Source organism: Mya arenaria, chromosome 9, assembly GCF_026914265.1.
Source record: "Mya arenaria isolate MELC-2E11 chromosome 9, ASM2691426v1".
Classification (NCBI taxonomy): domain Eukaryota; kingdom Metazoa; phylum Mollusca; class Bivalvia; order Myida; family Myidae; genus Mya; species Mya arenaria.
In genome coordinates this window covers 9,328,760-9,342,473 of record NC_069130.1, presented here as the reverse complement: position 1 = coordinate 9,342,473, position 13,714 = coordinate 9,328,760, and the positions used below count along the sequence as shown (strand labels likewise).

At 35.8% G+C, this 13,714-nt stretch overlaps 1 protein-coding gene across 5 annotated transcripts in view; it reads right to left on the bottom strand.

Moving 5' to 3' along the window:
- LOC128203095 (guanylate-binding protein 3-like) overlaps positions 1 to 6,355 on the bottom strand; it is a 30,345-nt gene extending 23,990 nt beyond the window's left edge. The window contains exons 1-2 of one of the 5 annotated variants that reach the window (XM_052904371.1): positions 5,993 to 6,355; positions 2,794 to 2,890 (exon numbers count right to left, since the gene is read on the bottom strand). In XM_052904371.1, the coding sequence (XP_052760331.1) occupies positions 2,794 to 2,883 (90 nt within the window). In that variant the 5' untranslated portion in view covers positions 2,884 to 2,890; positions 5,993 to 6,355. Of the gene's footprint in view, positions 1 to 2,793; positions 2,891 to 5,992 lie in introns of those variants that run through there. The other 4 variants (XM_052904367.1, XM_052904366.1, XM_052904369.1 and 1 more) reach the window with 4 other exon arrangements.
- Between the last annotated feature and the right edge of the window lie 7,359 nt (positions 6,356 to 13,714).

The window sequence follows — 13,714 nt, the reverse complement described above, 5'->3', positions numbered from 1 at the left end:
TAGTTTCAATCCATTTCACCGTCGTTTTCTCAATAAGTAGTTTGCCATGTAATCCGGTTCTTTGTCAGATGAAATTGAAGTTTCATCGGGTACCCTATAAAATTTGCTGGCTCTCTGGTCACAAATATGTAAACATGTTTTGTTTCTATCTATTGCGTCAGTATGTGCTGCTTGTATGTTCCATGTAGAATACATACATGTAGAAGAAGTATAAAAAGGAATGGATTTACCCACGTTTCTTGATCAAGAATGTATTGACTTTGAATAACTTCGCAAGCCAATGAACAAGAGGTAGAATTTCTGCACAGACTGTGTACATCTTCACTTTGCAATAAATCAATTTTAAAAATATATTGAAATACCTTTCAGTTGTTTGCAAGTTATGTATTGCGCTGTGCAAAACTTTGCATAGCCATCAACCAATCCTTTAAGTGTTAAGTAATTTCTTCCAGTAATATCTTAGTTGTACGTCAGACAAATTTGTTTGAAGAAAATCAAAACATTAGTGGAGGAACTTTTGCAAATAGGTGCCCAAGAGTGATTTTTTTCTGCATTGTGCACAACTTTAGATTGCTATCTATCAAAGGTCAAGTTTCATCATTTTCTTCTGATTGTTTGAAATGATGCGACAGACATTTCTTTGAAATAAATTCAAAGACCAAGATGAACCATATGGCTCCATAAGTTATTAATCTGGCGCTGTTTGCAATTTCACATTTTCATCTAAAAATGTTTAAAAATACAATTAATCTCTTTAAAAAATCGAATAATGCCTGAGTTACAATTCGTGCAAGGAGTACAACTGCACATTGCCATTTATTTTTGCTCAAACTTTCACTAATCTTTTCAAGTATTTTTCGAGTCGTGACTTGGACAAACATTGGACTAATTATAATAACTAGATATTGCTATTTTGAAAAAGCGCTTTTCTTCCCCATTGTGTGGTCTTAGATGAGAAATAATAAATGATGAACATGGAAGTTATACTTTTGGACATGACACGTTCAAGCATATTTGTAATATACTGGTCATGCCCTACCTGCATAGTTCTGGTAGCAAGCATGCTTCAGTTATTGAGCGGAAATCGTAAGTTTACCTCAAGGTCATCTCTACCTTTGTTCCTACTGGCCTTAAAGTAAATAGGGGTCTTTTATAACTCATGACCAACTGGTATAAACAGTATGAAGCTCCTTGTGGCAACCATTCTTAAGTTACTGAGCGGAGACATATGTTATACCATATGGTTATTGTTACATATACCGTGACCTTTACCTTTGACCAACTGACCAAAAATTAATAGTGGTCTTCAACTAGTCATGACAAACTGGCATACCAAGTATGAAGTTCCTGGTAGCAAGCATTCTTGATTAAATGAGCGGAACCATTTTAACCTCATTTTCACTGCGACCTATACCGGGATATTGACCATTGACCTACTGACACAAATTAATAGAAGTCATTAACCAGTCATGACCAAATGGCATACTAAGAATGAAGTTCCTGAGTGCAAGATTTATTACTGGAAACTCTTTCCCCTAAAGGTCACTGCGACCTTGACATTTGACCTATTAATCCCAAAATAAATAGGGGTCATATACTAGTCGGGATAATTGGCATATTAATTATGGGGTTCTTTAGTACTTTAGTTATTGAGCGGAAGCCTTTTTTTCCCTAAAAGGTCACTGCGACCTTGGGTTATCTAGTAGTTCTCACAAATGACTAGTCATGAACAATAGCTTATCAAGTATGAAGTACCTGGGTTCAAGTGTTTTTAAGTTATAAAGTGGAAACCGCTTTCACCTTAAGGTAACAGCGACCTTGACTTTCGATCTACTGATTTCAAAATTAATAGCGGTCATCGACCAGCCATGACCAACTGGCATACCAATTATTAAGATCAATGGTGCAAGTGTTCTCTAGTAATTCATCGGAAAACAGTTTTTTCCGAATCAAGTTTAGGTTGGCCTTGACCTCTAGACCTACTGATCACAATATATGAGTTTGAATGCTCTAAAGTTATTGAGCAGAAATTGTTAATTTTACCTAACGATTCCCGCGACATTGGCCATTGACCTACTGATCAGAAAATGATTAGTGATCATCTACTTGTCATGACCAACTGGCATATCAGGTCTGAAGTTCCTGGGTGCAAGCTTTCTTTAGTTATTGAGCGGAATCCATTTTTCAGCTTCAGGTCATCGCCAACATATCGTATGCACCTGACGGTCAATTTTGACCACCTGATGATCTCAAAATAAAAGAAATAATGTACTGATGATGATCAACTTGAAAATAAAGTATCAAATTCATTGACTCAAACGATATCCGGTTATTGAGCGGAAACCGTTATTTCACCTTAATGTCACCGTGACATTGACCTTTGAGTTTTTTCGAGCGGAAACAAAGTGGGATGTACGGACTGACAGACAGACGGACGGACGGACAGACCGACAGGGCAAAAACACTATACTACTACTACTATTACTACTACTACTACTACTACCACTACCACTACCACCACCACCACCACCACCACCACCACCACCACTACCACTACCACTACCACTACCACTACCACTACTACTACTACTACTACTACTACTACTACTACTACTACTACATGATGATGATGATGACTACCTGGATTTATTCGCCTAGACTGGATTCTTGTAGCTTCGCCCTACAACCACTGACAGCCGACTACTACTACTACTACTACTACTACTTCTTCTACTACTACTACTACTACTACTACTACTACTACATGATGAAGATGATGATGATGATGACTACCTGGATTTGTTCGCCTAGACTGGATTCTTGTAGCTTCGCCCTACAACCACTGACAGCCGAGGAGTCAACGGGATTCTCCTTTGAAGCCATTGCTGATCTGCAAAATATCAGAGAAAATTAAATTTGCGTGAGCTTAACTTCATATCATTGAATGTTTTTTTTCTGTTAAATGAATATAATCAGCTCATCGTAAATCAGCAAAAAAGAAAAGAACTTCAAAAAAGACAAGCGTTTTAATACAATTTTTTTATAAAAGAAATCTCTTTACACTTGGTAAAAATCTAAATTAAATTTAAAAGCGAAACTCGGGTTGTTTAATATGATGGCTGTTATCTGCCATTTTGTGATGAAAAAGGTGAAGAAACGACAAAATATTGCTTTTTTCACCTTCGATTTAGCGCATTATACCTTGAGTTATGTTTGCATTGGCAGTATGTGAACCCGAGAAGGCTCACAAAGGGGGCTATATATCTTGTTTTTGCACCGTCTATACACCACAATAAAATGGCAAAAACCCGCAAGCATAGTATTCTGTATGTTTTAAACAAATACTTGACAAGTGATTTAATGTTATATTGGCTCTTTGCACAGCTTAACAATTCGACAGAAGATATTTATTTATGGCCCAAACCCATACTGCAATTTTGTAAACGATAACATCTTATTTTGCACGTAGCTCATTCGCTATCATATTTCAAAGTATTCGATGCATAAAACATATCAAAGACAAGTTTTAAGTAATAGGATGCATGTTATAAATTTCTATCATTGTATACCTCGCATTTACCTAAAACACCTTCCCTTTAGACACTTATAAATTAGGTTATAATATGCATTATTTTTTAAACAAACAAAACGAAACTGCGAAATGTCATATAAATAATGACGGACTTTCGCCAAGCTATTAATCAGTATATGTATTCAAAAGGTGAATAGCATAACTGAAATAAGTATAACTTGCAAACTAACAGTCAGACGTATATTATTAAACATAGACTTGAACCTTATTTGTAAAATATCTCCACACGAAATGTACCAATTATAATAAATGAAACAAATCCAATAACTCTAGCTTGAAGATAGAGTTATGCCCCTTGACCGACTTAGACCGATAGCAGAGTGTTGAAATGATTGTTCAGACACTAGAAAAAAAATAATTAAAGCATTTCCAAATACATTTGCAGAACCCTTGAAAAAGAAGTACTCATGTCATTTGACATATACCTGGACATTTGAATGGTCAATTCTTCAGAACAGTATTGGCCAAATGATTAAGGTCAACAGTGCCCAAGATCTTTTTATGGCTGGCTAAAGCTCAGACTCGTGTACAGATAAATGTAATTTATTTACCATTTAATGAAAATAACTACAAGTCAATGTGTATAAATGTGTCAATTTGCTTTGAGCAGCTCCAATCTTAATTAAAAAGTGTTTGTGTGTGTCTGTACGTGTGTATTTGAAATGAACCTGCAATGTTTTGAACTATTACTAAAAATGACGTTATCTCATGCTGAAAGCTTATCCTTAGTCATCATTTTTTATCATATAATACTAAAAATTATAAGATATTCAAAGATAAATATCCATTTAATTATTTGTAAAAAAATGATTCTATCAATATAAGTCTATGTATCTTAAATCTGTATTGCTGTGTATGCCTTTATGTTTTTACATTTAATATTCATTTATTAATCCGTCGTATGAACATACACTTCTAATTATTTTGTATCAATGTCTTCCTCTCTATTGATTATCTATATAAACATCTGAATGTGTACATTATATGCGTTTATGTTCTCATATATCTTGTAATCCTGATTTTTATCATGTATAAATGTAATACAAATTGTAATTCATGTTCACATGTATCTTGTTATCTTTGATTGCCATAACGTCACTTATATAACTTTTGGTTCTCACTCGTTGAAATATATTCTGATCTTACACTGAAACAAACAATTATCCTCGAGTGATCGGAGGAATGAGTGCGATTTCAATTGCGTGTTTTGTGGTTAGAAAAGCCATACTATAAAATTACAACTTTTGTATTGTCTGAGTATCAAATTTTGTAAAGAAACCGTTACCAAAACAATAAACTTACATAAAAGTATGCTTTAGATTACATTTGTCATATATTTAATAGATTTGTTTTGCTGTCGAATGTGTTATTAATGAACAATTCTAACAATTCCTAATATTTCTCAAAATGTATCTGAGCTTCAACTTGTTTTGATTATTCAGAAATAATTATTGTTCGATTGATTGTTATCCATCATTTCTTTTGAACTATTATGTCAGATTTTGAGGTATTGAATTGTGTTTTGAAGATCAGAAGATAAATATTGATGGCAAATAGACGTATATATTTTTATGTTTAAATGGCATTTGAACAGATGTGTTTTTACCCATTATACGGTTTATTACTGTAGGTTTGTTTACAAGTCTTCAATGCTATATACCATACCATACCGACGATATGATCAAAGTTGGCAAGGTTTAAAATAAAAGCTATTATGAATTATATATTGCTGATAAGTTACCAGCACTAAAAACCAACGGTGTATTATGATCCCGAAATCAAAACTTTCATGAGGGGACACCAGACACGGCAGGTGTCCCTGCACGAACAAAATAATAGTTTGACAGAAAAATAATAAAAACCGAAGACACGAGTTAAGTTCAAGCTGAAATTAAATCATTGTTTAAGAAAAATGTTTTATAAGCAGATTATTTTAGTAGAATTCACATCGTTGGTTTTGCTTGTCAACTTCCTGTTTATAATTTTTTGTAGTTGAAATTAATTTCATTCTATCAATCTGTATTTTCTTTTATGTTTTGGATAAACCCCCCAAGCATAAGAATAATGCCGAAATTGCCAAAACATGCAAACACCATGATCAATGTGAATTCTTTGTAACACAGACAAAGGCTGCTATTAAAGTCCCTTCAAACAAATAATTCAAAAGAATAAAAATACAAAAATGTCAAGTGTGTCGACTCCTGGTTACATCATTCTAAAAAATTAAACCAAAGGCAACTACGAAAAAAGAAGAATTATGCATCAGGATAGTTATCAAGTTATGTTTAAAATATTGATAGAAAAGGTTGCACCTTACCTTGTGAAAAAGAAAATATAGATCATTATAAGATCGGAAATAAATAATTAAGCCTTAAATTTAAATAGCTCAGTAAAACTTACTTTGAGAAATATACATCCGTTGTGTTCTAATTTGCGTTTGCAAGCACAAATGTCAAATGGCGTTCTACTAAATTGAGCTGGGCGAAATGCGGATAAATACAGTGATCTTTTTCATCATCACTTTCCTGCACTGTATTTTGCAAACTCGGCAGTTATATTGCATTTTGTAAGAAAAAACACACCTGTTTTGCTTAATACATGAACATGGTCTGATGTCAAACAACCAATGAAAATCATAACGGAAATACCCGATGTACATCGTCAGTTGTCGTATGTGATGCAAAAAACCCACACATTTACGCTTACGTAGGATGTAAAGAGTTCTAGTCTTGGTCCGTATTGATATATTGTCCCTTCAACAAAATAGTCCATACTCTATTAAATATTTTCAAGTTTATATTTAAACACTAGCGCCTTTATGATTTATCCATCTCTACATTATTATAGAGCCAAGGTAAGGTACATGGTACAACGTACTACAAGGTAAAATTTAAGATATGACTCACCATGTATCAGCCCTGCCTTTGTCGTACTATGTATTGTAAATAATATGAGTATTTAATATTTACAGAAGGATTGAATAAGTGCACGAAATGATAAAACTCAAAATCTATTGTGCACTACTTGAGGTATAGCCTGTCCTCAATATCCGGTTATTGACATGTTAAAAAGTCAAATTAAGAAGAGAAATTGTTCAGACAGCTTTTCGTTCATAATTGTACAGGGCCATTGTAAAGCATCTTCATCCCAGAGGAATATTAAGAGGCGCAATCAATACCAGTATTTACATTATGTTCAAACTGATATAAACAGTTGTACCACCCCAATCTTGAAAGCTTCAAAGAATGTGAACGTGGCAAGATGTTCCGGAATCGTGTTACATATACATGTTAGGAAAAAGAAATATAGATGTTTGTAGTTGCAGATATCACTTTTTTACAACATTTAGAAATTGTTAATTCATAAAAACCAGGTTTATTTTACGCATGTAATCTGCGTGACTTAGTGATATACATACTTACATTGCCGTTATAGGACGTACTTAATAATACTGAACGCCTTGTCATATAAAACTATCTTTGTTACACGAAATCACGAATAATGACCGAATGTTAAGGGTGTATATCTGAACAATTCAGTATAGTAGTTTTAGAAAATAACTATTGCAAAGGAGTCTATTTTTGAGTCACATTCACCGTTAAGGAGTGCAACTTTTATAAGCTGTTCACGTTACAGAAAGTGTAAAGTCGTCTTGCACGGAAAAATTTGGATATCGTCCAGTAGGTAGTAAGGATTTGTCCAATTGTGGATCAAACAACAAACACAGTTTATAGGGAATAACATGTTCTTTCACACGTAACAAGTCAACATACTGAAAATACACAATGGAATAGTAATACGTGCATAGTTATATATTTTACTATTTAACAATCACTTACACATTTATAAATTACTGAAGTCAGTTATTGACCAGTGACCGTTAACAATGATTAAAAGATAACGAGTACAACATGACCTAACATAACACAATAAACACAGACAGGCGTCTGCAGCAAAATGTCCGACAAAGTTGGACAATCAGACTGTCTATATTCTGCAATATGCCAGAATTCACATACCCTTCAAGGTTTTATATTCTTGTATCTGCCGGGCATGGTACTACGCCATTTTCGATACAGTATCCGTATATGTATGGTTATGTTCATTGTTATGAAGATCTTTTTATATCAGAGTGTGGTAAGTCTTCTTAATCTTCATTTTTCTCTTATAATCCTCTGCGTCTAGCTAGACCTTTGGTTATGCTTTGTCTTTAAGATTTTCTCGTTCTTGATCTGATTCTATATAGAAATTGTAGCTGACTGTTATGTCTTTTACGTTATCGTACTTTTGATCTTTTTCTTCATGATCTGGTCTTATCTGAATTTGGTCTTCTTCTAGAATTGTTATTACATTCTGACATTCGAGTTTCTCAGTTCGTCTCTGTTCTGGAGTTTTATCTATTGTAATTCCTGGTTCTTTTCAGTTGATACATTAAGTAATTCTTTTTCGTTTTAATTTTAAGTTAGTCCCTTTACCAAAAGTTCCTTTTCTTTCCTTTCGATAATAATGGCGTTCCTTCTTTTGGACAGCGTGCTCCAGACACTCAGTTTCGAGTTTCTGGTCTTATCTCTGGTATATCTGTTTTTTGAATCGCTACCTGCTTCATCGTCTACTTTTTCTAAAAAACTTTTAATATCCCGTTCAGTTCCTGCGAGCTGACGGACGTCCCCATCTCTATGTATTGGTAGCTTACTTCATCATCTGAATCCGATTCTTCTACTGTGACGTCACACTTTTTCTTCAAGTTTTCTTTCTCTACTTTCTCTTCAGCATGTACATCGCCATTATTCACGGTCGATGCATCTTAAGACTTTCCAGCTTCATTCTCGTAATATACTAGAACTGGTTTTATATGCAATGCATTCTCTCCCTTAGTCTTCCCGCTTGAAATCTTGAACACAGGATTTTCTTCTCTCGATAGCTTAATTACATCTCAAACTTTATCTCCAATCTTTTCTTTGCCTTTCTGGACTAATATCGTTTAAAAGAATCTAGAACCATATTTTATCTTCACCGCTTTTGCTATCGCGTCGTGGTTCCTTTTCAGCTTGCTCTTGGCTTTCCATGTGTTCTACAAAACTATTTCACTAAGTCTTGTTTTTTCGCATCATGTCTTTAATCTCAGCAATATATTTTCTGGTATGGGAAATACAGTATATCGATAAATTCGGTGGCCCCGCACTTACGTTTGATGTTGTCATATTGTTCAGTTTTACAGAGACTGAGAACAGTGCAATTAAACCGGGTTTATGTTTAAACTTTTTGCTACTGAGCTTGTTTCTGTAGTTTTTCGCACAAATATTGATATTTACAGCAGTTTTGTGAGTGCCGTGTGGAGGCTGTAGAAAGTCGCCCCGCACTTACATTTTATGTTGTCGTTATTTCCTGTTTTACATAGACTGAGAACGGTAGTCTTTAGTTTACATAATCTTAGCCATGTTGAAGACCCAGTTCCATTAGACCGGGTTTATGTTTAAACGTTTTGCTACTGAGCTTGTTTCTGTAGTTTTTCGCATGAATATACACGGTTAACAATGAGTGTGGTGATAACTAGCTGCAAAATGATAAAAAAACTATGGTAAACCTTTTAAGACAGTACACTTGAATTTAGGGTATACGATAAAGTTCATTTTTAAAAACAGAAGAAAATCTATTGTGTACTAGTTGTGTCATAAAGCGAGGTGATGTGCGAAAAATGGGAATATCAGTGTTGTATAGATTCTATAACCTGTGCTCCATCGATCCAAGGCTGACGTCCAAAGTATTCCACTGACCATCGCCATTACCCGTCCACGCCTATACCATGTACATGCTCTCCTCGTAGTGATATATATGGGGTAACAGTTCATGATGAACAATTCTACAATGGTATACTATTTCACTATTTTAACGGTTGTGAGCTTGGTTAGTGTTTTTTTCCTGTTACTTTAGTTTTCCCAACAGCATATGTTTATACACTCGCGCAACATTAAGCTGACCTCTTAGGTAGTATTAATATACAAACTTAATAAGTAAAAGGTAATGTATTCACAAAGTTACACTATTCCACACACTCCCTTCGGTGCCATTTATAACATGCCTACGTTTTTTTCTTATAAAGAAAGGAATAGTCGACTGGTAGGGGTAGGTTTTGGATATTGTCCAGTTGATAGTTGTGGATGAAACAACCAAAACATAATTTAAAGTCCTAAGTATGTTTATTCAAGCATTTATATCAAGTCAAGCCTGCAACGAAATACATAATATTATTGTATAAGTGGCTCCATTGCATAGAACTCGGCATTAAAATGGTAATAATGGGATTATGGTGTACTAAGTCCTGGTTCAACCAACCAAACTTGTATTACGTGTAAATTGAGCAAGTTAAAGAACCAAAGTTCTCTTCGTAAAAGGCTAAGGTATCGCATCCGGGTCTTTGTATCTCGATCTGTTCTATTAAGTTTTTAAATGTCTGGATTTGATGAGGAATGGCAGTGAGTTTTACCTGATGTCATTAATGACATTTAAACAAAGTTAAAGTCGTGATGGTGTCACGGCGGGGTTAACCCATAATGCAGTCGATAAGAGCGGGCAGACTGTGATAAAATTAACAAATAAACATTCGAATATTAAACAAAAAACTGTCATTTACAAATGACAAGGTACAGGGCAAGATAAAGGGGCAACACGACAATATTCTCTTTAAATAAAACTTGAAATAAGAACAGCTCATGAAATCTTCATGTATGAAGACACATATTATGTGACATTAATCATGTTAAGGGATCAGTCAAAACGGCAAATTAGCTCCGGGCATCATACACATGGCTGCAGGAACCACAATGTTGTTCTTGTTTTGCGTCATATGCTTAAATAAGTATTAGGTGAAAGGCATATACAGATAATGATGTCAAATTAATATGTTATTTTTAATTCTGCAAAATACGATAATTCAGTCATTATTCAGCTTCAAAATAAAAAAGAACTTTATATTAAATGTTTAAAACAAGAGATTGATACAGAGTAATATATCATAACACTTCTACCATTCCGAAGTAACAGCCACCTATCCTGCAACTCAGCCAGTCCCTTGTCCTGCAGCTGATCAAGCCCCTATCGTGCAATTCTCCCAACCCCGTTCTGCGGCTCACTACTCGCCCCCCCCCCCGATCTTCAGCCCCTCACTCCCCAACCATTCATCTGATACAGCTAAACCAGCATGTACACTGCAGCGCCCTAGTCCCTATTGATTACCTCACCTGCCACCCTAATATTTTGCCCAAACAAACACCAATCCTGCAACTCACCCCGCCCCATGTTCGTCAGATTGATTACACAGTCCCCTATACTGAGGCTCACCTAAACCACTAACCTCTATCAGGTTCTCTATCAACATATCCTGCAACTCAACCAGCCGCCTTTCTTGTAGCTCTATCAGCCACTGACTAAGCTGCTTACAATCCATCTCACATCCCAGACCCTGCATCGTGCAGCCTACACAGCAACCTTCACTATTATGCAGACTACATAACAGCCGTCATTACAGCTCTCATAGCCACCTACCCTGAAGTAATCTCAACCCCTTATCCTGTAGCCCCCTCAGCTGCTCTCAGCATAACGTTAAATTATTATAGGTCTCAAATCAACCTACCCTGAAGTTCTCTAAAACCCTATCATGCAGCACGCATACCTGCCTACAGTGCAACCCACACAACCACTAATCATGCAGAATACCCAGCGCAAAATTCTGCAGCTGACACAACCCCTTCCCTACATTGTAGCTAACCAAGCCACCTACACTGCAGCTAACACAGCCACCTACACTACAGCTCACGTCCACTCACTCCCTTACCTGTAGATTCCTCAGCTACTACCCTGAAGCATACACAAACCTCTATTTTTCAGCCTAACCAACTGCACCTCATCCGGCTCTATAGCCTGCAGCTCACCCATACATCTATCCTTCAACTCACCCAGCACCCTTTACTGTAGATTAACTCTCTCAAATCTTGCTGCTCACCCAGACCTCTTTAATGCACCTAACTCAGTATCCTACGCCGCAGTGCACACATTCCCCTAACCTGTGGCTCCCACATTTACCAACCTTAAACTAACCCTAGTCCCCTTCCTGCTTAACATGCGCCTAGACTGCAGCTCATCTAGCTATCAGTTCAACCAGTCTCCTTCCCTCCAGCTCACCTAGCCTACTTCCCGGCAGCTCTAACATAACCCTTACCTGTAGTGCACAGGTAGTGTTAGTTAAACGGCCCAATGTACCTTACACATAGACCCACCAAACCTCATTCCCTTCAGCTCACACATCCCGCTGCAGCTTACACTACAAACTAATCTACAGTATATTCATCCAATGTAGCTCACACAAACCCAATTTTTCAACTGTATAAGCTCCCTTTCATGGAGCTCAACCATTCCCCAGTCCTGCAGCTCGCCAACAACTTATCCTGCAGTTCATATAACCCCCATTCTGCGGCTTACCGAGCCCTCTCCCCCCTACCATTTAGCTGATAAAGCTGCATATAATGCAGCTTTCCGTAGCCCAACTCCCGCATCATGCATGCAGCTTACTCAGTAACATACATTGCAGCCCACTCACATCACTACCATTCAGCTTACTAAGCTGCCTACAATGCACCTTACACAGCCCCCAGGGGTGGGGGGCATTTTGCAGCTCACACAACAACCTTCACCGCAGCTCTCAAAGAAACCAACACTGCGGTCCTCTTACATCCTTTAGAATTCAGCCTTTAAAGCTGCCTAAAATGTAGCTCATATATCCTCTAAGCATGCAGACCTAGACTGCTTGTAACAAGTTATTTTACATAATGCAGTTTTACGCAATTTGACACACGTGCTAAAAAAATGTCTACATCATGAACCAAACAAAAAACACTCATGATATGTAATACGTTGGTAAGTAAACATATGATTCACTTGCCTCAATTTTTCAGCACTCTCGGTGCTTTGATATCAGTTTTCGGTCTAAATTTATTTTCTATCAAGTAAAGACGAATAAAGTGTTTTATAAGGGTACTTTGATATCTCATTTACCCATATTCTGATATTTTAAACCTAGCCTTCATTATTCGTTGTTGAAATTGGAGATCGGCAATTTTCATTGAATCATAAAAAGGTAACTTCAAATAGATGTTTGTAATTATTTCATACACAAGATAACAATTTATCAAAATACCTCATTCAATGTTTGCAAATTTAAAGTCTTAAAATTTCTTTTTAAGTCATATTCAAATAATTATCCCAATTTACATTTTTCCAATTTAAAAACATTGCATGTTTGGTTAGAGTGCAATGCTTCAATTGACAATGAATTATTGAGTGCTTTATATTTACAGCCTTCAATGTCGGTGTGTTTTGTATAAAAAGAAACTACTTGTACGAGAATGTTGAAAATGATTTATTATCTTACAAAAACCAGCTGGCGATGATAAGACGACGCATTTATACCACTATAACTTCTCATTTTATGCGCATTAAATATGTGTAAAAGAAAATTCAAATACAAGGGGTGCTCATCTGTATAATTAAACATCCTTCTGTTAGTAATAAAATGTTGGAATTAAATTTTAATTGAGCTTTTATTATTTATTGAGAATGTGCAAGAAGTAAGTTTGTTTCCCCCTAAACATCCTATTCTCATTTCATGATGCACTTCTGCCTTACTTTGTCAGCATATTTTACTTATAGTAAGTGTGTTTTTGTGTCTTGTTTCTTAACGATTAATTTTAGCAGGCCGGACATTAAAATTGTTTAATCTAATTATTTAGAAGCCCAATATAAAAGCTTACTAATTTTAGTGTTCAGCAAGAAACGCCTCTCGAATGCCTCTACGCTGTGCTCAAGCTTCTAAATAAATAAATCAATCAATAAAACAAATAAATTACTGAATGGGAGTTTGCATTACTAAATAAAACTCATTTTTGCCACTTGACACTAAGAAAGTAAGCATTTAGTTAGCACTCATGAATAATTAATATGGTGAAATCCAGCCGCTTGATTGGTCGCTTGAGATAAAGCTCAGGCAGTGCGGAAATGGCCAAGAAGACGGTTCGAAATAATCCAATGAGATCACGGCTTACAAATCGCATGATATTGTAAAATATGCCG